The 27,555-nt window shown below is 40.5% G+C and overlaps 1 protein-coding gene and 1 pseudogene across 4 annotated transcripts in view; both read left to right on the forward strand.

Annotated features, from left to right (window-relative positions):
• CBFA2T2 (CBFA2/RUNX1 partner transcriptional co-repressor 2) overlaps positions 1–26,958 on the forward strand; it is a 123,666-nt gene extending 96,708 nt beyond the window's left edge. Inside the window, exons 5-11 of one of the 4 annotated variants that reach the window (XM_039864089.1) lie at positions 3,097–3,299; positions 4,229–4,482; positions 4,733–4,818; positions 6,202–6,397; positions 14,865–14,933; positions 17,676–17,866; positions 22,120–26,958. In XM_039864089.1, coding sequence (XP_039720023.1) covers positions 3,097–3,299; positions 4,229–4,482; positions 4,733–4,818; positions 6,202–6,397; positions 14,865–14,933; positions 17,676–17,866; positions 22,120–22,419 — 1,299 coding nt within the window. In that variant the 3' untranslated portion in view covers positions 22,420–26,958. The remainder of the gene's footprint in view (positions 1–3,096; positions 3,300–4,228; positions 4,483–4,732; positions 4,819–6,201; positions 6,398–14,864; positions 14,934–17,675; positions 17,867–22,119) is intronic. The other 3 variants (XM_039864090.1, XM_039864091.1, XM_039864092.1) reach the window with 3 other exon arrangements.
• On the forward strand, positions 14,005–14,123 carry LOC120604111 (uncharacterized; annotated as a pseudogene).
• Positions 26,959–27,555: the final 597 nt, after the last annotated feature.

Genomic DNA, 27,555 nt, shown 5'->3' on the forward strand with positions numbered 1-27,555 from the left:
TTTGCATCCTCCCAACCCCTAGTTGAATGTAACTTTAATTATGGCCTCTGAAATTATGTTCCCTGGAATATAACTTTTGGGGACCGTGTTAAAATATACTTACCTGATAAATAAGATAGTATTCAGTTTATAAGTAATGTGCTCTTTTAAAAGGACTTTTTATTTTGAAATAATTTCATGCTCACCGAAAGTTGCAAAATGGTACAGTAAAATTCCTGTACCCTTCACTCAGATTCTCCAAATGTTTATATTTTATCACATCTGCATTATTCTTTGTCTTTCTACTTATTTTCCTCAAAAGTGTTTGAGAGTAAGATGCAGACATTATACATACATTGAATTACTTTAGTATGCTTAACAAATCGAGAAATTAACATTGATACATGGATAAAACACTATTACTAAAGGACACTAATATCCTTTACAAGAGCCAAAAAAAGTGTGGGTTTTTTTGTGTGTTGATATATCTAATTCAGGATCACATCTCGCATTTCGTTGTCATGTCTCTTCAGTGTACTTTAATCTGAAACAACCTCAACCTTTTATGATCTTGACATTTTAAAGAGTACGAGATGATTATTTTATAGAATGAACCTCAGTTTGGATTTTTATGATATTTCCTCATGATTAGAATCAGATTATGCATTTTAAACAGTAAATAGCAGGTAAGATATCACTTTATGCTGTCAGGAGACAGATGTTAATTTGTCTCATAATTGGTGATAATGACTTTGATCACTTGGTAAAGGCCATGTATGTCATGCCTCTCCACTGTAAAGTTACTGGGTTTTTTTTCTATTAAACTATAATTTTTAAAAACAGGAATCATCATGACTCATACAGATAAAAAAAAAAAGCGAACTTGTGTCAAAGATTTTATTTAACTCATTATTAACGAGGGAATCAATAAGGTGTTGAAACCAGTTCAGGGGAGAACTCAAAGAACAGTCTCATGTATTGATCATGATTATTGATATGAATGGGCAAAAAGTAAAATTAGCTTCTACAGTGGACAAGGGAAGTCAATTGAACCTCTACTAGACATAATTTTATGCCTACTCCCATATACAACAAAATTATTTTGCATTGCTATCAGTTATCTGTTACTTGCAGAGTCATACAATAGCTTAAAGGCAATGAAAGACTATAGTCAGATACCAATGTGCTCTAGACCAAGCATAGTTTGGAAACCTGTGATCCTAATCCAGCTCACCATATGGTTTTGTAAAGCCCTGTAGAGAATGTTTCTTTTTTTTTTTTTCCACAAATAAACATTTGTAATTGATTTCATATTAGGGAGCACTAACTTTGAACCTCACTTAAGTAAGCTAAATATTATCCTTGATCCACACCCCTGCCAAATGAATTATATTCTTTTCATTAGTAGTAGACTAATAGTACCAAAAAGCTGTACTCAATTGTTTTTGTATTTTGACTTTTGTCAATACAATATTTGGAAATTTGTTTCCTCTCTTATATATGAATACCACATAATATCTTCAATTTTGCCTCCTGACTCACAAAGCCTAAATATCTGGCCAATAAATATGCCTTTCTTTTTTTGTTTTACCTGTATTTCATAAGAACATATAATAACATCAAGAATATGTTATCTTACTGAAGTACTGATACCACTTTTTAAAAACTTTTTAAATTGGAGCATAGCAGATATACAGGAAAATGCATAAGTCTCAGGTACACGGCCTGCGTTGTCACTCTAACAGCATTGAAGCCTTGGACTCTCAGAGCAGTCTGTGGCACTTTGTTCAGCCCTGAAACAGCTGTGCTAGTTCTATCTTGATCTGTTTTTTGTATGTCAGAGCCAGTAGACAATTATTCCCCCCAAGACACCAGAATCAAGAAGGATTTGTGTTAATAGGAAAGAATTAGCTTTTTTTAAATTCATCAAAGGTTACACACATGTTTCAGATGTAAAGATCTGACATGGTATTTTTTCAATTAAGATTTTATAGTTGCTATGAGATTGAGGTTATAGAACAGACTTAAAAAGTGTTTTATATCATTACATTCCCTATTCTTAACTGTTACTTTGGAAAACAGCATGAGGTAGGTTGTTATGGCAGCTTTTTGGCTAGCATTTAGGTTTTTGTAAATTTATTTCTGTTTTAAAACTGTCACTAATTATGGTGCCTGCTAAGTTAACCCTTGGTAAAGGGATGACTACTTGCATGTATTAAAACTCTCCTTTCACTTGCTCATCTGTTTACCTTGGAGTGAAGACTACTATTATGGGCTCAGTCTGAATTGTTTTTAAATTTGGGGAGAAACGTATAATTCTTCATTTTTTTAAATAAAAGAAATGTGGGAAATATACAGTTAAATGTGAAGGAATTGGAGTTCAGGTTAAAGAGTGTAGGTGTTTTTATATGATATGTCCACATTAAAGGTATTCTCAGTTTGAAGTTAAGGAAAAATAATCGATATGCAATTAATTATCCTTTTTACAAAATAAGAAAACATGCCCAGTGAGGATACCACACTAAGAAATAGATTCTGCCAGTGGGTGACCTGTGTATCCTCAAAGCCTAATTTAAGGCTCATTCCAGTCACTCCCAATACGTTTTTAAAAATCCATGTTTCAAACAAGCCAAAATAATCACTGTTTCCAGAATTCCACGGCAGTTCTTTTAGAGAACATGAAGGAAAGATTGAGTAGTGCTATCAGAGACAGGTTAGAGTTCAGAAGAGAGAAACCACGCCTTGTGATGTAGAAGGAAGAGTGAATTTCTTCTACTCTCATATAAACAGTACTAATTCTCTCACTGACCATATCTTCAAAATGTATATATTTTTAAATTTTGTTCAACGAACCTTTATTGATCTTCGTTTGACACTGACTAGGCCTCAAAAGTAATAATAAAGCACAGTTTCTTCAGGGGATTTATTTACATCTTGTGAGGGGGCAAGAGACAAGTCAACCAACAGTCAAGTTTGTCACTTAACTCACAGAGGCATATGAAAATCAGACTGACAAGGATAGAAGGGCTTTTGTCTTGTGTTATCTTATTTCTGAAATCCTTTTGAGGTGCTGAGCCCTGTTGTGTGGGGCCCAACACCTGGAAAACTACCTTCCAGCCCCTGCCTCTTCTTTTCAAGGCCAACCTGCCCCTACTGCAGCGAGAACTGCTACACTGTGCTCGGGCCGCCAAGCAGACCCCATCCCAATACCTGGCTCAGCATGAACACCTTCTGCTCAACACAAGTATCGCATCCCCTGCTGACTCTTCTGAGCTGCTCATGGAAGTGCATGGAAATGGAAAGAGGCCCAGTCCAGAGAGGTGAGCAAAGAGCTTGGTTGTCCTTGCTTTTCTGGAACTACTCTGAGCTTTCTCTTTGCTTGTGAAAGAAAGAGAATTTGATAACTATGGTAATTTAGAGGAATGGGCTCAAAATTTCTAAGGTTAGTTTTGCTTCGTGCCAACATCAAGCAACAGAATGTTTCTCAAATCTATAGGTGTAGTTCTCAGATATGAGTATTTTTCAAAAACTCCTCAGATGACTCTATATACCCCAGATGAGAAACTCTGCTCTAAAGCATTCTATATGTCCACTGCTCCAGAACCATAAGGAACACCCAAGGCATTTGTTCTAATGTGTGAAGTCTTGTGAAAGTACCACAATTAATTATTGATACTTGTTAATGAATCACCATTACTATGAAGATGGAAATGATATTAACTTATCCTGGAAATTTCAGTGTGTCTACCACAACATTCTATGCTTTTGTCAAGGAAACAATATTTTAGCAATATTGGAAAATTTGTTACAGTTGAAGCTAAATGACTAAAAACCCTACTCACAAGTATATTAATTATTGAGCCTTCTTTCTCCTATATGGAAATTGTTTGTTTCTTATGACCAGCCTCTACAATAGCAAATTTGGCCTTGAAACATTCCCAAACATAGTTGAACCCATAATCCTCTTATTATATCACATAAGAAAATGCCATCACCTCCTTGGTCTCTCCTTTGCTTCTTGAGACTTAGATGTGTCTGCCTGATTATGGATGAATTCGACCTTTCTTTTCATGCTGTAATAAATCGGCAATTTATTTAATGTCCCTCAAGATATTTTAGTTCATGACTCATTCAGATCTTTCCTATCGTCTTCCTGTTTATGACAGTGCATAGCACAAAGTAGGTGCTCAAAGACATGTTTACATGAACACCTCTTGTTGGGCTCAGGTATGTACTTCCCTTTCTACAGGAGAGAGGAGAACAGTTTTGAAAGAGATGCAATTCCTCCTGAGCCTCCTGCCAAGAGAGTGTGTACAATCAGTCCCGCTCCCCGGCACAGTCCTGCCCTTACTGTGCCCCTTATGAATCCGGGGGGCCAGTTCCATCCTACACCTCCGCCTCTGCAGCACTACACCTTAGAAGATATTGCAACTTCCCACCTGTATCGTGAACCCAACAAGATAATAGAACATCGAGAAGTACGTGATAGGCACCACAATCTTAGTAAGTGACATAAGCCTGTTTTCCTTTGGGGCTGTTTGTCTTTCATAATTGATTTATAGGAGTTTTTATATATATTCTCAATAGTGATTTTTTTTGTTGGTTTTATATCATTGTAGATCCCACACTCTAGTATGAGTCACTGCCTTAGTAGTGTGCACGTATCTGGTATGATTGTGTGTTTGTACTTGATAGAATTCTGCTTACTGTATTCTTCCCTGTATCTTCAAATTTAATCTTTAATTTCTCATAGGTCTAAATGGAGGCTATCAGGATGAGTTGGTAGACCACCGTTTGACAGAAAGAGAATGGGCTGATGAATGGAAACATCTTGATCATGTAAGAATCTTGTAGTGTATAATTTTTTTAACTATTACTTTTAATTCTTAATATTATTTACCTGTACTAATAGAGTGTGTATATTTGGAGTGAACTTAACTAGAGCAACAATTCTTTGCAATAATCTACTATTCCCCCAGCCAGAGAGCTAAGAGTAACTCCCAAATCTTGATGGTGGGCTGTTCACTTCAGGTCATAACCAAGTAAAGTCATGATGTATAATGGTTAAAAATGCAGGTTTGTGAGTTCAGGTACCAGCTTTGCCACTTCCTCTCTTGTGCAATGGGTAAATTGCTTTGCCATTTTTCACCTTAATTTTCATATCTCAAAAAAATTTCCATTTCTTTTTTTTTTTAATCAGCCATAGAAAAGAATGCAATCTTGCTATTTGAAACGACATAGATGGATCTAGAAGGTATTATGATACGTGAAATAAGTCAGAAAGACGAATACCATATGATTTCACTCATGTGAAATCTAAAAATCAAAACAAATGCACAAACAATACAGAACAGGAACAGACTCATACAGAGAACAAACTGCTGTTGCCCTGGTGGGGGGGTGGTGGTGTGTGTGTGTGTGTGTGTGTGTGTGTGTGTGTGTAAAGGTGAAAGGAATTAAGAGGTACAAACTTCCAGTTATAAAATGTGGGGATGTAACATGCAGCACAAGGAATGTAGTCGGTAATGTTGTAATAATCTTGTACAGTGTCAGATGGTTACTAGACTTATTATGGTTTGATCTCTTTGTAAGGTATATAAATGTCGAGTCATTATATTTTACACTTGAAACTCAGCATTCACAGGAGAGCTGTAATATGTAAACTGCTTATCACATGGCCTGGTTTAGAGGAAGTGTTAAATAAATGTGTAGTTTTTCCAAATACAAATGAAAATTAGTATACTAGTACACAGTGTAAGCCCAAGTTCCCTGTCCCATTGTAAGAGAATGTTTCCCCTTACACTAAAAAGAGAAGAGAAAAATGTAGTACTTGCTTGAAATATATATATACTGTAGCTTTTCCATCTTGAATGACATTATCTCTGAACGATATTTCTCTGATTACATTTTTAATAAATCTCCAGCTTCATCAGATGTCTTGGTGTGTTTAGTCAGGTATATAATGTGGTTTCACCATAGTTTTTAAAGGACTGTTATAATGAGATTTTGACTACTTCAACCCTGAAGAATCCAAAGTGTTATTTTGAAATCCAAACAAAAAAATAAAATAAATTATATGTGTATATATATTTAAAAAGAAGCAGTAGGAAAGGCTTTAAAATGTAAACATGATATTGCTAAATCTGAAAGATACCTAAACTTTCATTCTTTATATTTTTGTTTACCTGTCCTTGATTTGCAATCTCTACCTGTCTGGGTTAGGCCCTTAACTGCATTATGGAAATGGTAGAAAAAACAAGGCGCTCGATGGCAGTTCTGCGGCGCTGTCAGGAATCTGATCGCGAAGAACTCAACTACTGGAAAAGACGATATAACGAAAACACAGAGATGAGGAAAACAGGGAGTGAATTGGTCTCTAGGCAGCACAGTCCTGGGAGCGCAGATTCTCTCAGCAATGGTAAGATGGCAAAGCACGCTTTTTATATTTTACTTTAAAGGAAGATGGTGATAGATTGTGGAATTAGAAATACCCAGCTGATTATGAAGAGTAAATAATAAAATATGTCAAGGACTCAGTACCTGGCATGTTTGAGAAATATTGTCTTCCTCACTGAGAATGAGAATATTTGTGATTTTGTTCCATTTTTAACTCTCTTTCTATATATGTGCTAGGTAATGATCAAAAAGTGATCTTAAATTCAGATTGGCTGAATGTACTAGGTACTCTCATGTACATCACATTTATTCCTCACAGTAGCCCTGAAAGTGTTTGCCTCACCTTCCCTCCTCTTTTTCCCAATCCCATCTGGGAAAATACTATTTATTGACCTCTGCCTAGAGGCCTTCTACAAAAAGTCTTACTATACCAACCCAGGTTGTCTCATCTTGCCTATTCCCAGTCTCAAGCAGCAGAGATATGAACAACTGTTCTCTCAATCCAGGGTGCATCCAGGACGCCACATCTGTTCCCCCAAATGTTTCGTCACGTTCACCTTGTAACTGAAAAGGTGTCCTATTCAAAGACACAGATAAAGGAGGAGTCATCTGTGACCGGGCTCTTTCCCACCCACTCACTTCAAGCTCCCAATTCTCAGTAGGGAGAATGAATCTCTCCTTAGGACAGACCTAGCATATTCCACAGAAGATAGCTGTTAGTCTAGCCAACCATAGAGTAGCAACGTTGTGTGGGATATTTAATGCAGCAAGACATCAAATACCCACAACAAGTTGCAGAAACATAGCCATTTCACCCTTCTAATCACAAACCTTCCATCATGAGGCTGCAGGTAAGATGGCATAGAATGCGGTGAGCTGTAGACATGAGTTGACTCTTCTCAGGCCAGGATTGTAGGCCTTGCTGGTGTCATTTAATTAAACATTACTTTGTATTAACCTCTACTCATCTTTTTCACCCTTTGTTTTAGGGTGTAGATAGGCGAATGTATGTTCCAATCTGCCTGGGAAAGTCCCAGTTATCCTGTCATAATCACAACTAACACCTCCCTCACTTTGTCGCTCTAGGATTAGCTCTTCACAGATCCTAGTGTTTCCTTCTCTCAGGATTCTCAGGAATATCAGTCTGTCTGATATGAACAGTATCCTTTAGTATCTATGCATATTATATGTATTTAATTTATTTCACTAATTCTCTTATGTATTTGTGGTAGTATAGAAGGAACGCATAATTCGTATCCTAAACAAGCATGCTATTGAAAATGTGAACCAAAACCACCCCAAAAACTACTTGTTACTGGTCTCTGATGATATAAGAAGTCCATCTCAGGACATATCGGGCACCGTTAGCTTCTTTATGAGAAGAATCCACTAAACCAAGCAGTGTGCTTAGTGACATAGTTGTTTTGCATTCTGGTATAAAATTCCAAATCTCTTCATGGACCAAAACCAATTTGTAGACCAGTACTTTGAGTAGCACTGCCCTACACTGGACAGTATTTTGGGGCATAGCACACAAACATAATCATCAGTGACTTAAATAACTAGATAATTTGTGTGTTAAATGTTTGGGGTTATGCAGAAACCCCTGGTGGATTGTTATTTCAAGTATTTAGTATTTAAATGTTTTTGATGCTTTGGAGAGAAACTGACTAGAGACTGGATGGCATTATTATTTTTCCCTTTTAAAATAATGAAATACAGATTCCATATATCTAAAAATTTGTGATTTACTGTGTTTTCAGGAACAAATTTTGTTCAGACAATAAGGGATGTATTTTGGTATTTAAGGATGAATAAATAAGTATGAAAACCATACAGAAAAATAAGAAAATGATTATCATGGAATTCAGGAGCATGATTTCTTCTGGGGGTTGTGGGGTGGAAGATGCAGATGATTTAGAGTGAGGTCTCATCGTCTTTTATCAGCTGTTCTCAGGACAGGATTACATGTCTGGCTACCACCATTTAAATAACACTGTGGCTTACCACTTCCCACCTCTTGGGGATTTGGGGTTGCTTAGAAGTGTTCTTTTTCTGGATCCGTAGGTTTATGGGTGTTCATTTTGTAATTTTTCATTAAGTTGTACATTAATATTTTTATGAACTCATTAACCATCTAACGTTTTTGGCAATTAAGTTTTAAAAAAGGGAAGAAACTGACTAAGCTATCAGTTTTTTCAGAGAATGAGAATAATGTGGGTGTTTATTACAAATACACATTCTAGGTCTTTCCCTGGAGGTTGTGATTCAGAGATGAAGAAATCTGAATGTATGCGTTTAACGAGTCCAATAATCAGGCAAGTTAGAGAGAAAAAGATGAAAAAAATTAGGGGGATCCATCAAAGTCTTATCCAAATCATATGAGTTTCAGAAATGATGGAACAGAACAGAAAGAGAAGATAGAATAGTTATTGAAATAATTAAGAAAAAATTACCGAGAAGTGAAAGACAGTATTCTAGGTTGGACCAGTCTACAAAGTAAACAACATAGTGGAAGAAACAAACTTATCAATGAGCATTATTGGAAGTTAGAAGACAAACTGAAGGAAAGTTACTTTAACTTAGAATTCTATACTCAATCAAAACAATTGTTAGATTAACAACCCACAATTTTTCGAAAAATGCACCTCTCATCTACCCTTCATTGTGGTGTCTACACTCACATTACTCTTGTTCTCCAGAAAAACTGATAGCTTAGTCAGTTTCTTTATTTTTTTAAATTTAATTGCCAAAACATTAGATGGCTAACAAGTTCATAAAAATATTGGTGTACAACTTAATAAAAAATTATAAAGTGAACACACATAAACAAACCAGAATTGGGTAGAATATACTCCAGTACAGGGAAATAAACCAAAAGCGGGGAGACACGGAATTGATGAAACAGGAACCACCAGAGGAAAGAGCAGAAGGGAATCCTTAGGATAGGGAAGGAGGGCCCCAAGCAACAGTGGTACAGCTAGCCTGGAGAGCAGCCAGTTCAGACTGGAATAGCCCAGAAGCTTGCACGAGATTTCTTTAAGAAAATGAAATTTATAAAATATTTACACAATAAGAAGAGAATTTGAGACTTAATTAGAAATAATCACATAAGAAGTTTAGCACATAAATAAACATAGTAATTATTAACTCTAAGATAAAACTTGTTTGGGGAGATAAAAAGATTCATAGAATCTGAACCACATGACTCAGCTGTACTGTAATTGTTGACTGTTGATGAAACAATTTTAGTATATCTCTGTTTGGGGGAATGGAAGGGGAAGGAATTGTGAATGTATCTGTAGTGGGGTCGGAGTCGGGGGGTTAAAAGATAATGAAATTCTTTCCTACTGAAATGGCTGGTCAGTTGATAATGTCTACAACTGAAAAATCAAGCTGTAGCAATACCAGAAGAACCAGCTTAAAAAAAGACACTTTACCATCGTTGCAATAGAAAATGTATATGACCCACCAAAAGGTGTTACTCTTAGTGTGGTTTGGAAGATCTTGGAAGATGCCCATTAGAACCCACCTGAGGACTTCAGGAAAAATCCTGATGTCCTGGACCCACCTCAAGTTTCTGATTTAATTGGTCTGAAATGGAACCTGGGCTCTCAGAGTCTAGAGCCAGTCCTTGATGTACATCATCATTTAATTCTCGGAGCGACCTCATGAGGTAAGTATCATTTTTAATGAAACTGCATGGCTCATTATAGAAAATACAGAAATATATAAAGAATTTTTACTAGCTCATCATCCCACACTGAAGACTTTTATCTCCATTATGATATTCGTCCTTAAATGCATCCTTCTATGTTTCCTAAGAATTAGAGCATTCTCCTACATAACCACAACACCATTAGTCTGCTATTTCTGACCCATTTATTTGCATTATCTGTCCGGTCTTTGATTACAATGCCTTGGAAACTCTAGTTTTTTTTTGTTTTTTTTTTTAGTGAACCAGCTGAAATCCTGACTTCTATCTTCTTCAGGGTTAGAGATATACAAACAGTTATTTTGGCTTCTGAAAATATGAAAATGTCTCTAGCTTCCAGATATTTCGTGAGTAAGCTGAGAAGTTCCTTTAGGGTCAGGCGTATCTCACCTTTTACATCTGTCAGAAAAATAAAATGCTGAGGACTAGGCATGTCCTCAAGGATATAACCAGAGGCTTATTGATGACTGAAGTAGAGTGGCTTTTCCTTAGTTAGTGAAGACCTCTCCGTGTCCCCACAAGTAAACAAGTGTTTATTCTGTCATTTGACGTCAGTGACAGCTTATCTACATACTCAAACCCTTTTTCTCACTGGTTTTCCTTATTTAAGATTCAGTCAAAATTGATCTACTTCTTTTTTCTTAGGTCATTTTACTTTGCCTATTCTGGTCCATATCTCATGCTTGAGTTTCTAGGTGTTTCACAAATGGCCACATGAATCAGGAACTTCACCTGTGTTGAAGAGAGCCCTTCAATTTTCTGTTACTTGGCAGTGATGATAGCGTTTCTTAGAAAACCCAGTGTCAAAGAAAAGCATTAATACTGTCAAAATGTTAAACTTTTGGAGTTCCTTTTTAGAGTGATGATAATCTGTAACCTTGATAGTGATGGAGGTTGAACAACATTGTAAATGTACTAAATATTACTGAATTGTACATTTTTAAATGGCAAATTTTATGTGTATTTTATAGGATTAAAAATAATAAAACCTCATTATCCTTTCATAGCTTCAGGAGGATACAGAAGTAGGTTCTTTGTGCAAACAGCTCTTGGAATAGAGGAGACTCCCTCCCTATCCACACCAGTTTGCTGCCAATTCTTAGGCATTCTCTGGAGGACTAGCCATTTTATCAAGCTCCTCTGGCAGATGTTTCATGCCAAGCCAATCTCCCCTTCCACACTGGCTGTTTCCCTGATTCCTCTTTGCACCATGGGTTGGTGAGTGTTCAGAGCATAAAATATACTTTTCAGATTAGCCTCAACAAAGCATAAGGAAATGAGAGAGTCTGCTGGCTGACTCATTTAAAAAAAAAAAAGTCAAATTACCTTAATTAATTTTCACACTTTTCAAAGCAATGGAACCATTTCTATTAAAATATTTTATCTTACAACCACAATAAATATATATGAAAAGGCACCCTCTACTCTGTGCCCTTTCCAGCAAAGGGTTGCCTCTTTGGGGTACATTTGAAATACACTGTTGCAGGTCAGAGTATGTTCTTTACTACTTGCTTTTTTGATTGTTAGTTTATAAGCATTTTAAGAAATTTAAAGGAAACCTCCTCAAATCACATATAAGGATTCAGAGTTGCCAAGAAACAAAAGGGCCCATGTACTGACTTAGTCGCTGACAGACTCACTTACTCTGAGCTCCATCTGTGGGGCAGCAGCAAGAAAGGTGCCAGGGACATAAAGGGAGGAACTGAATTGTCTGTCTCAGTGCAAGGGCTGAAGGGGCAGCTTTCTCCCAGAAGGAAGTGCTAGCAGAAGCCAGTGTTCTTTTGTTGAGGCCTCCCTAACCCAGCGTGCAGGTGTAGGCGGCTGCCATATCTGAGTCTCCATCAACCTGTCTAACACTGTTCACCTGACCCTGGTGATTGCCTGAGACCCTGCCCCATCCAATTTTCAGGCCCACCCAAGCCTGGCACTAGTGGCAGCTAGCCTTGGTTCACAGCTTAGCCTCACACAGGCACCTCCAAGCTCAGCACAGGTGGCAGCCATCTGCAGATCACTTTGTAGCTCATATTATGTGGCCCCAGGTGGGGCACAGTCAGCTTCTGACCTTGGCCTGCAACAGAGTCCATCCCAGGAGGCCCCAGGACCAATATATCTGGTAGCCAGCTTTACACCACACCAGAACAGCACTCAACAACCTCCACAAAAGACACACCCAACGAGTAGACTGGTCAGGCACCAGAGCCCTGCTAAAGCAAATCTTGCTCTGTAGAATCAGCCCCTGCACAGCAGCCACTCCACTGTAGTCACAGCCTTTCCTCACAACCAGTAAGCCTGAGGGTCAATCCCTCCTATTGGCATGCCACCAGCAATCAAGGTTCTACTACAACAGGAGGGCACACGTAACCCACACAAGGGACACGCTGGATCACCTGGCTCAGGTGACCAAGGAGACTATGCCACAGGACACCTACTATATAAGGTGGTCACCCTGCCAAGACTGAGAGATGTAGCAGAAGTATCTAATACCTAAAAACAAGCACAGGGAGGCCGCCAAATGACGAGATAAAGAAACATGTCCCAAACGAAAGAAGAGGACAAAGCTCCAGAGAAAAGAATGAAATGGAAGCAAGCAAACTACCAGATACAGAGTTCAAAACACTGGCTATCAGGATACTCAATGATCTCAGAACTTCGACAAAGAGATAGGAAACATAAAAATGGAGATAGGAAAAATAAAAAAGAATCAGTCAGAAATGAAGAATGCAGTAACTGAAAAAAGAATATATTAGATGGAATCAACAGTAGATTAGATGAAGCAGAGAATCAAATCAGTGATGAGGTAGATAAGTGGAAGAAAATGTAGCAGAAAACACCCAATCAGAACAGCAACAAGAAAAAAGAATCCAAAAAAATGAAGATAGTTTAAGGGGCCTCTGGGTCAACATCAAGCATACCGATATTTGCATCATAGGGATACCAGAAGGAGAAAAGAGAGAGCAAAGAATTGAAAACCAATTTGAAGAAATAATGATGGAAAACTTCCCTAACCTGGCAGAGAAAATAGACAGACCACCCTAGGAAGTGCAAAGAGTTCCAAACAGGCCCACACCAAGACACATCATAATTAAAATGCCAAAGGTTAAAGACAAAGAATCTTAAAAGCAACAAAGGAAAAGCAGTTAGTTACCTACAAGAGAGTTCCCATAAGACTGTCAGCTGATTTCTCAATAGAAACTTTGCAGGCCATAGGGATTGGCATGAAATATTCAAAGCGATAAAAAGCAATGACCTAAAGCTAAGACTACTTGCTATACCTAGCAAAGCTATCATTTAGAATTGAAGAACAGATAAACATTTTCGCAGATGAGAAAAAGCTAAAGAAGTTCATCACCACCAAACCAGTATTACAAGAAATGTTAAAGGGACTTCTTTAAGAAGAAGACTTAAAAAATATAAAATGTCAATAACTATGTAGCTATCAACAATTTAAATGTAAATGGATTAAAATAAAATGTTCCAATCAAAAGACACAGAGTGGCTGAATGGATAAGAAAACAAAACCCTTACAACATGCCACCTACAAGAGTCTCATTGAGGATCAAAAGATACAAAGACAGAAATTAAAGAGATGGAAAAAAAAAAAGATATTTCATAAAAATGGAAACAAACAAAAAAACCCCCAAAACTGGGGTAGCAATACCAATGTCAGGCAAAATAGAGTTTAAAACAAAGGCTATAACAAGGGACAAAGAAGGACCCAGTAATTCTACTTCTGGGTATTTATCTAAAAAACTCAAAACAGTACTCTGAAGGGACCTATGCATCTATATGTTTATTGCAGCATTATTTACAATATCCAAGATATAGAAGCAACCTGAGTATCCATAAATGGATAAAGAAGAGATGGTACATGTATACAGTGGAATATTACTCAGCCATAAAAAATAATTAAATCTGTTTACGGCCATTCCACCCTGAACAAGCCCGATCCTGTCTGATCTTGGAAGCTAAGTAGGGTCGGGCCTAGTTAGTACTTGCATGGGAGACCACCTAGGAAGACCAGGCGCTGTAGGCGTAAAAAATAAGAAATTGTAAGCTGACAAGATCCTCGCAGTCTGTGAGGTCAACCAAGGGTTGCCTGTAAAAAAAAAAAAAAAAAGAAAAAAAAAAGAATGAATTTTTGCCTTCTGCAACAACATGGATGGACCTAGAAGGTATTGTACTGAATGGAGTAAATCAGACAGAGAAAGACATGTCATATGTTGAATCTAGAGAATAGAATAGATGAACAAACAGAATAGAAACAAGCTCATAGATAAGAGCATTTTGCTAGTTGCTGGATGGGGAGGTTGGGCAAAGCGGGGAGAGGATTAAGAGGCACAGATTAGTAGTTACAAAAAAGTCATGGGGATGTAGAGTATACCATGGAGAATATAGTCAGTGGTATTGTACGTATGCTGTCAGATGGATACTGGATTTATTGGGGTGATCACCTCAGAATTTATAAATGTCTAATAATCACTGTGTTGTACACCCGAAACCAATATACTATTTTATGTCAACTAATTGAAAATAAAGAAATATTACAAAGAACAATACTGTTTTTATTTGAGGTGTGATTATGTTTTTAAAGTAAAAATTAAGTGTACTATTTTATAATCTGATTTTATCCCTTAGAATTTATTTTTTTGCACTAAACGAACATATATGTTTGAATCTAAGTGATGAGTGAAAGGTCTGGTAAATTTTTCATAAAAATAAAACATGCTGCTTATAGGTAGCTTCTGACCCTTTGCTACTTACCTCTCTTTTGTAGATTCTCAGCGGGAATTCAACAGTAGGCCAGCTACAGGATATGTGCCTGTGGAATTTTGGAAAAAAACTGGTATGTGTCTTTCTGCTTACAAGTTGCATGTACTCACTTATTTGTTGCCAGCATGGAACGTATGTTTGAGGGAAAGGTAGTTTTCTCATAACATCCTCCTCATAGAGCTCTAGGCTCCTATCTCTCCCCCTCCAGCTTTCCCACACATCTGGACTGCCTCTCATGTTACTTTGCAGGTCAAGAATTTGGAATGACTCCCTGGAGTCCGTCCAGGACCTTTTTATACTCTTTTTATGGGTCACACTAAGGCATTAAGTAACCAATGCTTCCATTCCTGATCATGTAGCTTAATTCATATCTGCCTTTTCACTGGAATCTATACTCACAGTTTTCATATGCCTACCACATTGTGTTCATTCTGCTTTTGAGACAGGCCTCTGCTCTTCCTTTCACCTTTGCTGTCCCTAGCTTGGTCAAGACCATTCTTGATAGGGCTCAGTTTGTGCAAGAATAAAGGAGGGTGGGACTGCCCTCCTTCAGATGGAGGGCTAAACTAATCTCACATCCCTAATATTTCCCTTATTCAAATACTAGCTGCCTTCCTCTTGCCTCCCTTCTCCCCTCCCCCTTTTCTTGGGCCGGGGGGAGATTCAGTACAGTTTTTGGTTTTCTTATGTACTTCTACAAAAAATTAGTACCCGTTATTCATAAAAGACTTGCAAGAGCATCAAGATAATAAATGGACAAAAGATATGAACAGACAAATTACGAGAAATACAAATAAACATATTGCAAAAATTTTTATTCATACTGGCTATCAGGAAAGTACAAGATAAATATCTACCCTGATCAGTTAGCCCCCAAAATCTTAAACACCAAATTTTAGTGGACCCTTTTAATGACACTAAATAATTCACCAGAAGATGATATATGAAATTATTAAGTTTTACCAACCATGCATACATGCAAATTCTTGAAATCATTCCTCACTTTTTCATGCTTTTGAATCCTTTCAAAAGCAGATGATCCAGGCTTATGCACACAAATTGCTAAGAAGCAACAGTGTGTATAAAGATATTGTTTTTAATACATTCTAGGCAAGGGAGAGGAATCCTGGGACATGCCCAGATATCTGTGAATGGTTATGTGAATTTACAGTGCAACACCAGAACAAAATATTATTTTACCTTTAAAAATAATTTAGAAAACAACGTATCAACTTGGAAAAATCTTTGCACTTAAAAATAGGAAATGTATATAATATTGCCAAAGAATGGAATAGAATTGTGGGAAATAAAGATAGCAATTGTTAAGTGAGAGAGAAAGATTATCATGCATAAGATCTCCTTGATAACCAGTAATTTTCTACTTGGGAAGTACCTTTGGTTAATTACAGTTAAGAGCCAGACTTTGGTGTTAAGCCAGCTAAATTTGAGTCTTTGTTCTTCTATAGTGCCATCTGTGACCTTAGATGACCCTTAGCAAGGTAGTTACTTACTGAGCCTTAAATGGAGAGAATAGACGTTCTTCAGGGCATTATTTTCTTGGCTCAGTAAGAGACAACACCTACCTGGTAACTAGTAAGAGAATATGAAGAGTAGCTGTGGTGGGCCACAATGGACCTGTGTGGACACAAAAAGCAAGGGAAGCATGGAATTCAGTGTCAGGTCAAATCAGCATCATTCTTGCTTGGTCTTTGAAATGAAATCTTTCTTTTCTTAAGTCTGGAGCAATAAAATGGAAAGTTGTAGGAAGGCAGCCTAGAATACTCTTGAGCTTAGGCCGTATGTCAGAGCCAAGCAGTAAGGGAGTTTCCTTAGGCTTCTGGGTTGTCCAGTCTTGTGGTCTTGGAGGGTCATTCACATTGGGACTTAGGGCTAACACTCAGATACATAGAGTGTGTCATTTGTAGTGTCCATTCTATGGAAACCAAGCTGGATGGTAGTGATAAAAGGAAGTGATCAGGAACTAAGTGGGTGATGGTGACTAGACAGGGATTTGGAAGCCCAGAGTTCCTGGCAGCCTGCTAATATGTATCACTTTCAGCCCATCTTTCTCTACTTGGGTCTTATATACCAAACTGCAAGCTGTTCATTTGTACCTGGATACCCCAGAGGCACCTCAGCCTTCTCACTTGCCCCCACACCAGCATTTTGCTTATTATCCATTTCATTTGCATGACCTGACCATTCTTTGCCTTTACCTCCACCTGCAGATCCTTAGATGCTGCCAGTCTCATTTTTGCCTCATCCCCTTCTCTTGCGCCACTTCCTCCTGCCTAAATTCAGTCTTCATCACCTGAACTATTGTTCCAGCCTCTCAGTTGATATCTGTCTTCGGTCTTTTCTCCTTGCAGTGAACCCTTTAGGGTTCACATTTTCTTGAGTTCACAACTTCTAAAAATTAATTTCTACCTACTATCTCAACCAAGACACATTTTTTTGATCCTCTCCTGCCACTTGTAGAGCTGACCACTTTTCTCCCTTTGAACTACCTCTTATACTGACTGACATATATCATGGCACCTAAGCCACCTTTTATACTTGGTCTCAGTTACAAAAACATGGACTATGCCTTAGCCACCTAGGTGTCCACAATCCCTAGCACAATGTGCACATATATCTATATACCCAGCAAATGATTACACGAATGGACAAGTATGAGAATAAAAGTGAACATCTGTGTCATATGTTCATCTCTGTATTTTTAGTCATCTTGTTTGAGCTCTGTCACTTAGAATTCATGTGGGGTGGGAGGGAAAAGATTTCTTGGCCAGTTGATTTTATTGTCACTTTCTTCTAGAAGAAGCTGTGAATAAGGTGAAAATTCAGGCCATGTCAGAAGTACAGAAAGCTGTTGCTGAGGCAGAGCAAAAAGCTTTTGAAGTAATTGCAACAGAGAGAGCTCGGATGGAGCAAACCATAGCGGACGTCAAACGGCAGGCCGCAGAGGATGCCTTCCTCGTCATAAATGAGCAGGAAGAGTCAACAGAGGTCAGAGCACTGTTAGCCCTGGGGCTGGGGCTGGGGCTGGGGCAGCTGGAGTGACCCAGCCCACTGCTTTCTTCTCGGGTGCTGGGCAGTAAGACAGCCGTCCACTCTTGGACTAAATGATTATAATTTTTATCCAGTACCAGAAGAGTTTCGTTTCTTGATTATGTTATATTCTTAAATATATTAGCTCATTATATTGATTTAAATTTTGAAAACTCACCCTAAAGAGTTCGTGGAATTGCACAATAATGATGACCACCATTGACTAAGTGGGTTTATTTACTGTTTGCCAGCCATGGAGCTAAGTGTGTATATTGTCTTTTTGATCTTCACAATGACCCTGTGGTGAAGGTGTTAATTGGATTCTGATTTTACAAATGAGGAAACTATGACTTAGAAATTTAACTGATATAATCCCACAGTGCTGAAGCCAGGGTGCAGGGTAAGGAAATGCGGCCCCTATAGCATCTGGCCTGCTTATAAATAGAGTAGTTCCTTTATGGATTGAAATCACAGATCAGGCAGACCCGTCCAGCCCAGCCCTCCAAAACCCAGGGCCCACGACTTGGTGATGCTTCTTAGAGAAACTGGATGCTGTCATATTATGATAACAATGAAAACAATGAACAAGCTGAAAAGAAAAAAGCATATGACAAAAACATCATAGCAGCCCTTTTGAATATAATGAAAATTTTCTGGAACTTTCACTTTAGTCATTTCTCAGCTTTAAGATAAACTTTAAGTCCTAAACAAGCCTATTTCTATAAGTACGCAGATTCCATCTACCAGTTGAGAGATTAGCTGTCTTTGAGACATTCTCTTAAAATAATAAAGAACTGGGGCTTTTTAGCTGGTTTGTTTTTTTAAACAACAGGAAGTTTATTTTCTCTATCTATTTAAATGATCCCTTTCAATATAGCATCGCCAAGCTTGGCAATGTGAAGATAAAAATGTCTAAATATCATGTGACCATCACAGAAGATATGGAAAAATTCCTTATTGTAGCACTCCAACAAAAACACTGAATTGTGAGAAATTAGTTCTTTTAACCCTCCCCACTTCTCTTCTCCTAGTTTTTCTTTAGAATTGTTTTTGAGCAGTGATATCTCTATTTCTGTTGTGTGTATTTAATTTTATATCTATAGCTATCCATATCAATATATTCATCCATATTTATCAACTTTTATATCTATGTTTATATTTAACTATATGTCTTTCTCCTAAGAAGGGTTGTAACATTTTCACTAAGAGCATGAGTTCTGGATCTGGACTGCATGGTTTAAATCCCTGCTCTCCATTTCTAGGAGTTTGCTGTCAAGGAGCTGTAATTTTAAACAATGTACAAAGTGGCCTGCAGGTGAGGTGCACACCAGCATCTATGTCAGCAAACTTTCTTTCCCAAATTAGAGGGATAAGATGGCCTAAGCTTTGGATGAGTTTGCATTGGACCAGAAGGGCTGTTTTACCTCTGTTTCACCCAGAAAATTCTACTTAACTTATAGCCGGGCATCCCTGGAGTTTCTTGTTCATCCTGTGAGAGGTTGGCTTGGTATAATGGAAGGAGCCCAGGACTGGAGATTAGGAACCCTGATTCCAGTCCTCATTGCCCCCCACACTGGCAGTATACTCTTAAAGGGAAGTTTCCTTCCCTGCCTGTATAGTGGGTGTATAGCAGCCCATGTCCTGCCATTCTCATAGTTTCTAGAAAGATAATAATTCGATTGTGGTTGCGGAAATGTTTTTAAACTGCAGTGCACTAAATCCACTGTGCAGATGGAAAAGATTTTGTTATGTGGTTAACAACATACATATGTAAGCTGTGGCACCTCCTGCTTTTGGGGAACAGCTGCCTCCTCTGAGGGCCAGACCCTCAGGCACTACATCTTCTTGTAGTGCTTCGGGTAGAGGGATGAAGTGAGAGGTCCCCTCATCACCACAAGGCACCTTCTGTCCTGAACCTGGCTTTCCTATTAAAAATAGTGGTCTAGCAGTTGACTGTAAAATGAGCCGTTTCTCCTTTGGGCCAAGTTTGCAGTAAGGTCGGGGAGGTCTGGGATTTTGACAAGCCCAGGTAGTTCCGATATAAGTGGTCCCTGGGCCACACTTGAAATAATATTGGCATAAACTGATGGCCTATGCTTTACAAAGGAAATTCTGGAATTTCATTTCTGAGTTCCCTTTGCAGTAACTCAGAAGGTTTATAGCCTGCTCTCATTAACTACAAAGGACTATTTAGTCAAGTGTGTTGCTCTAGCTTCGAAGAATGCTGATTTGAAGGGCAACTACAAGAAGAACCCTTTTCTGTCTTATTTCTTGGCAGAAAGCCTCATGGTCAAGTCAGGGAAAGTCACAGGAAAAGGAAACATGACAGTATTCTTTTCACACTGTCTGCTCTGACATCACATTGTTCCTGCATGTCTGAGTCCTGCCTCTGTGGGACGTTATTTATCTTATTTGATCTCATAAATCATGAAATAAGCCATTTTAAATATAATGGCAGCTGAGGTGAAAGTACCAGTAGTTTAATACTCTTCCCCGGTTTGAGATGTTCTTGCAGACTTGCACAGAGGGCTTACAGGCTTTCCATTCAGCTGGGGCTGACCAGTTGACCTGTGTGTCCACAGCAGCCCTATGTAGGCAACCACTGAGTTCTTCCCTACAAGTGATAATGTTCTGTGTAAGCATTGTTTGGAGTCAGCCTCTCATCAGCCTCTCAAACTCTGAAGTATTAAATTCTCTGGAATGCAGTTTGCTTGATCATCTGTAAATAGACCCTGAGAATTACTTCTGTTCCCTGTTTTGATCCTCTGGTGCTGGTAAGTTTGGGCAATCCCTAGACTGGTCTCCTGAGAAGGATGTTATGTTAGAAACCCTTTCTAATGCTTTTTGAAATTAAACTTATACATTGAGTATGGTGGAGTCAGGAGGTCTGGAGTTTAGGCTTTGCCTAGCCAAGTAATCATTTTATTTTATTTTATTTTAATTTATTGGGGTGACTTTAGTAAATAAAATTATATAGGTTGCAAGTGTACAGTTCTATAATACATCTATATATTGCATTGTATTCACCACCCAGAGTCAGATCTCCTTTTGTCACCATATATTTGATCCCTTTTACTTTTCTACGTCCCCAAGTAATCACTTTATAACCTTAGGCAAATCCAGCCTGCTGGCCTTCTGTGTCTCATCTGTGCAATGCAAAAGGTGGGCGAAGTGACCCCAGGCCCACTTTGTGTCTGCCGTTTTTCACTTGAGCAAGAGTCCTGATTTCATGGGGGGGATGGCCATCTTTCTTCCTTAGTGGGTGGTCAGACCAGGCCTGTGATCGACTTCTGCCATTCTGAGGAACTTGGGGAGGCGAGAGCTGAGAAAGCCGTGCCCCTTCCTGATTGCTTCACCTGGCCAGTATCATAAGGCTTTCTCTTAGAAGCAGGTCCTGGAGACCTCAGGTGCAGAAAAAAGCACTGCCGGAGTCATGGGAGCCTAGAGGAAGGAGAGGACCACAGGGCAGGTGCTGAGAGCTGCGCTTGGTGGCCACATTCTTCACGATACTGCTCCTCCTCCTCGGTTGATTGGGAGAAGTACAGTGTTGTCCAATGACCATTTCTACTGCTTCTTTCGTGGCTGCTACTTCTAGCTCTAACCATGCCTCATTTGGCTCCTGTCATCTGTGATAGAATTAGTGTGTTTTCAACTGGTGCACTACTTACTCCCTCCCCTCAATGGTTTCTGCTAAACCAAGCAATACCTACCCTCCTTCTAGGAAAGTGCAGAGTAGTAAGAAAACTCCCTGACCTAGACCTCGTGGGCAAAAGACCAGGTGTTGTCAGTGAATATAATCAAGATTATTCCTCCATTGGGAGAGGCAAGAGAGAAAACATCTAAGCACATGCGTGTACGTGTGGTCTTAGAATAGAATGCTGTGGTCGGGGGACCCTGGTACAGAATTTAGTTGAGTTGCTGAGGAATAAAATATGAATCAGGGCCTTCAGTGGGAGGCGGGCGTTCGTCCTGCCCTACAATGATGCCGTGTCCGTATTTTCACATCCCCCTCATCTTGTTGTCCCGTCAGCCACGGTGGGGAATTTTCCTGTTTTACTCATGAAGATCAGAAAGCAGATAGTAGAGGTATATGTAGGTGCAAGCCCATGCTCTCCTCATACAGCAGCTCCCTCTTCTACAGTGCAGGTGACGAGTGATGACAAACCTGTCCCACAAGATCCAAGCAATTAACCGATGCCTGTGTCTTACAGAATTGCTGGAACTGTGGCCGCAAAGCCAGCGAGACCTGCAGTGGCTGCAATATCGCACGATACTGCGGCTCTTTCTGCCAGCACAAGGACTGGGAGCGGCACCACCGCCTCTGTGGCCAGAACCTGCACGGCCAGAGTCCCCACAGCCAGAGCCGGCCACTGATTCCTGGAGGGAGGGGCTCCTCAGCCAGGTCTGCCGACTGCAGTGTGCCAAGCCCAGCCCTGGACAAGACCTCGGCAACCACCTCGCGCTCCTCAACACCTGCCTCTGTGACAGCCATCGACACCAATGGACTCTGAGTCCCAGACTCACTTGCCCCCGAAGACCTCACAGCACGACAAAACACTGCACCGGGGGCTGGCTGTTTGAACCAGTGCAAGTAGCTGTTGGGTCATCAGCAAGTAGTGAAGTGGAGGCAAGAAGAATGCAAGCCCAGTTAACACTGCCCCACGGCCTCTCTGGACATCTGCCCCAGTTTCCCGTCTGTCTCCGGAGGAACTAGTGTGCCATCCCCTCTGCACACAGGCAGCTAGCTAGAGCTGCCTCCTCCATGGCTTCCTGGTTGGTTCCTCTCCTTGCTGGAGCTGGCATGGCTGGCCCTTTTTCAGTGTAGACCACCAGCTCCCCTCCCTGCCTCTTGAGGCAGCAGACTGTCATATGTGCCCAGCCAGGCTGGAGGCAGCTCACCCCATGCACTGTCTTCTTCTGCACTGTCCTCCCATGGCAGAGGCCTAGGGGCTGACAACGGGCTGTGGAGAAGGTCCCCCTGACAGGGAGTGGCCCCTCTCCCCACCAACAGCTCCTCGATTTCTGTTGCTACCCTCAGCAGATGTCTCTGACTGGCCCCACGGGGACTCGGGCAGGCAAAAAGCGGCACTGGGGACTCCCTTTTTGACCCTGCTGTTCAGACGCGTTAGAATTTTCAGAAACCACGGGGAAGAAGTCACCATTTCAGTAAAAGCACCCATAATAATAAAAAAATAGAACTTCCACCGAGCATCACAGATCATTTTGGACAAGATTTTCCAACCTGGTTGGCTACTTTAGTTTGGGACCCATTTTTCTCTCTATTTGATTTTGCTTGTGCAGAAAATAGTTTCCAGCGCATGGATTGGTCTGAGGGAGAATGAGACTCAATTGTGGATACTCTGTTCTCTCTGAGCATGTTGGCCAAACCAGTATCGTCAAGTTATTGAATGGATCATCTATTGGAAATGCAGAACCTTTTGTCACCGCTTGGCTGTTTGTACAGTCTTGTTCTGTGTCCTTTTATCTCAGACCGCACGTGTCCAGATCACTGTGTGGATCTTCTTCCCGTGGTCTCTGTTTGGCGCCTCTTAAGCCACAGTTGTCCCTTAGGATATGACGTGGTGTGACCAGGACTTGCCCCCACCATTCAAGGCCTGGTCACATCTGAGCAGCCCTCCTGGACCTGAAAGAATTCTTCAGACCTCGTGGTTTCATGTCATTATACATACTACATCAATTTACTATTAGGCATACAATCTCAGATTCCCTTCTCTTGTGTTGGTTGATACCTGCCCTGAGCTTAGAAAAGCTTTGTGAAATGAGAGAGCCTGACCGACTTTTCTTCCTGTCTTCAGGGAGTTCTTCAACTGTTTACCTGGCTTTCCAAACATGACATCACCTAAACTCCTTTTAAAATGTTAAGAACTGGCACACACATTTTCCCCACACTCGGGTTTTGTTGGGAACTTGAGGACCCTGAGCCTCCAGCACCCTCTCACCCTAAGGAATCAGTTGGGGTGAGTTGGTTGGCTCTGCTCTTGCGGGCACATGAAAGCCTGGCTTTAGATGGCCACCTCTGTGCACTGATCAGAGTGAAATAAAAGCTCTCGGTCCCATAAAGGAAACACAATCAGCATAGGTAGAATTGTCCTTGCATTTAGTGTATCATTCTTTAAGAACTTCTAGTCCTTAATTTACCTTACCCAAGGGTTTTTTATCTTAAAAAGAAACTCAGTACAAGGCACCTTTAAAATGCTTGTATTTCCATTGCATAAAGCATCCCTAGAGGAGGAATAACAGAATAATGTTACTTTACTGTGGAACTCTTTAAGCTGCAACAGTTGGTGGGATGTCCTGACTTTAACAGAGATAAAATGAGCACCCCAGACAGGCCTTGCCTACATTTCTGTAATATGTGGGATGTTCCGTAGGGAGGTCATGGAGCCTCTAAATCAGTTTTAGCAAGAGGGTGCTTTGTGGTGTCCACTGGGTCTGTCTCAGCTCACTATCTTCACTGGCAAGCCAATAAACACCTTTAATTTTTTTTTTTGTTGTTGTATCCTAATCATTTTTTCCTTAAAAGTATTTTTATTAAAACCTAGTTAACATACAGTATTGTACCTGTGGCCACAAGACTAGCCAGCGTATCTCAGATTTTTCCCAGCTGGAATAAAGATCCAAAACCAACAAAATACTATTCATCAGGGCTTGATGTCAATTTCTTAAGGGAAGGTTTTAGTGTACAGTCCTCGCTGACTTGGTGGGCTGTGGTTGCAATGACAGCTTAGTTTTCAGAGTTTATAATGCTATTCTCCATAGCTTTGATCATGTGCTACCTACCCAGAGGCCAAGCTAAAAACCTGGGCAGTATTCCACACTGGACTTCAGTTCTCAAACCTTTTGCTGTATTAATTTCTCATAGGTTGTAAGGACATCTGTCTAAGACTTCCTCTGTAGACAGGAAGAATCCCTTTCTTTTAGCTCCCTCCATTCTGAAATTCTCCAGCTCCCTGGTTGAGAGGAAGAGGGGCACCAACTTGGGGTGGGGTGGGGGGCCGGAGAGGCAGGGATGAGTCCAGGTTCCCCACTTGGTTTCCAGTTTCTGCTGATAGCACCCCAGCTACCGGGTTAGGGGTGCAAGTTCAGGCTTCCCACTTCTAGTTGGATTTTAGGTATCAATATAATCAGGCTGCTTAGAGGACCAACATTTATAGTTAATATTTGGAGGGGACAAAAAGACAAAGCGGCTCAGCGGTGGTACTGAAGGTGTCAGGGTGGGTAGTCACAGGCCCTTCAGTGTCACCCTGGAAACCAAAAGCAAATGTGATTACGTTCCTGTCCAACCATCAGAGCTCATCTAGAGATTGAGGCCAGTGCTCAGCATCGCCTGCTGAGGAACACTGACAAGTGACCAGACGTCGTTGTCCTCTGCCCAGTGAGGAACGATTGCAAGAACCAGAGAAGACCAAACGTGGCCAGTATGGGAGCTGTCTTTAAATGTTCCGAGGGTTGCTTGAGGGCTGGATCATCGGTCGTCCTCTGGGTTCCCACCGCCTGCAGCATGCCTACCTGCATCCAGTGGTGAAAACTGACTCTGGAAGAACTTGGTTCCATCCACCTGCACAGGAATAGTCAGCCCAACTTGAGGTGCACTCTACTTTAGAGGGTCCCTGCAACTCCAGGAGTCATGTGGCCCTCAGGTCACAGTGAGCAGGTGGATCATTTCTCGGACAGTGCTGGGTCATGTATGTCTCAGTGGATCTAAGTCTGGAAACAGGACACATCTCCCCAGCCTGGATTCCTGTCTGGCCTGGGCTGCAGTGTACCTTGTGCACACTGGTGTCTTGTGCCCGTCCAGGCCAGGTGGTCTACCAGGAGCTCGTCACTTCTCAGTGTCAGTGTGAGCATCTGCAGCTTCTAGACAGAAAGCCTACAGTTCATATGGCCTTCTTCCAATGTCAGATTGGTCCCAAGTGCTGTCACCAGCGTGCAAAGGGTGTAGACCTTGTTCTGGGTAGTCGCAGCAAATAGTGGATTTTGAGGGTTCAACAGCATAGTTGGAATTGTAGTGAGTTCTTCAGAATGAAAGCATTAATAATGACCAGGTGGCTGTTGGTTCCTGGAAATTGTAGGAGGGGTTATGGATTGAATAAATCATTTAAAATAAAATATATCTTGGAGGCATTATTCAAAACTGGTTTCTGGACTCTCCCAGGTGAGTAGACCAAGCCAACTTTCTTAGGTGTGTGTTTTTGCTTTTAAGCTATTTACGGAGAACTGGGTGGTGGCGTGTTTGAACCAAATGTAAGAAAAACCAGAGGGACCTGGGCTGTTCCAGCATGGGCCAGACAGCTAGCTGTCGGGAGGAGTCCTGCCTGGGGTGGGGTGGGGTGGGATGCTGGGCCAGCTGCCAACTCTGGGTGTCCGATACTTAGGAAACCAAAATGTTGACTCCCTGCCTCTGCCCACGTGCATTGAATTGCTCATTTCCAAAGATGATGGCGCAGGTGACCTTTTCTATCAGCCAGGAGGTTAGGAAGCTGAGGGTGGACCTTGCCTCCCTCCACCTCCACACCCCTAGAGATGGCGCTTTCCCTGCAGACCGCATCTGGTCAGATCCACAACTGCCCAGTGTACACTCATTGATGCTTATACCAAATAGGGCATGTGCAGCTGGCAGGGACACTTGTCCCTGTGTTGGAGTTGGCAGAGACAAGCAGCAATAAGCATTAGGTGAATGGTTGAAAGTGCTGTTTGGCTAAGAGGACTTCGGTCCACTTTCACAGCTTTTCAAGTTCCTGATGAGGCTACAAAAGCTCCATTTATAAAAGAAAGCCAATAATGTAAATAAATCCAAAACTAAGCCTCCGAGCGTGGTTTTTAAAGGGGGATGATGAATTAGAAACCACCCACAGGATGCAGTAGTCTGGTTTTTCTGTGCTTTGTCATTTCTCTGATAGGAACTTTTGTTACTTAACTCTGTGCATAACTTATTTAATGTACTGTATAAATGAACCAAAACTGTTAAATATGTATTTAGTTTGTTCTACTTAAAAGTAGTCAATAAAAAGGCTATATTCCTTTTTTGACTCAAGCTGGAATGTGCCTGGGAGGGAAGGTGGTACCACACTGAGACATCCTGCCGGCCGGCTCCTGCGTTCTCGCCCCATCTTCCCCAATCTTTGGAAGGTGGGGGACCTCCATGGTCCCTGCTATGGTCTAAAAGGGGTGAAAGCAGAAAGTGTTGCTAAGAGGGTGATTCTAACTGCCGTGCCTCTGGGAAGCCAGCTGAGGGGCGCAGGTCCAACTAGGCTGTCTGCTTTTGCCCACGATTTGGCCTGCCCACCCCATGGTCCTGCAGTCAAGTGACAACAGCTTGCCGACCCTCCCAATTCCTAGTTAGCCCTTCACCATTAAGTGATTTAATAAGGCAAATACATCCACAGAAAGTTCGAAAAATAGGGTAATGAATTTGTTAAGTCCTTTTTTCTAATAACATGTAATTCCTTAAAATATTTTAATGTAACCTCGGCTTGTGAATATTCATTCACTTGTGTCCTTTTCACACTGACGTTAAATCTTAACTAAGTTCACTATTACCTGCACATTTATGTGCTTAATTAATGGTGGTGTGATTTAACTGAGGCCATAGTTTCCTTAAATCTTCAGATCCTGTCGGGCAATTG

This window comes from Pteropus medius, unplaced genomic scaffold (assembly GCF_902729225.1).
Source record: "Pteropus medius unplaced genomic scaffold, Ma_sr-lr_union100, whole genome shotgun sequence".
In the NCBI taxonomy this organism is placed as follows: Eukaryota; Metazoa; Chordata; class Mammalia; order Chiroptera; family Pteropodidae; genus Pteropus; species Pteropus medius.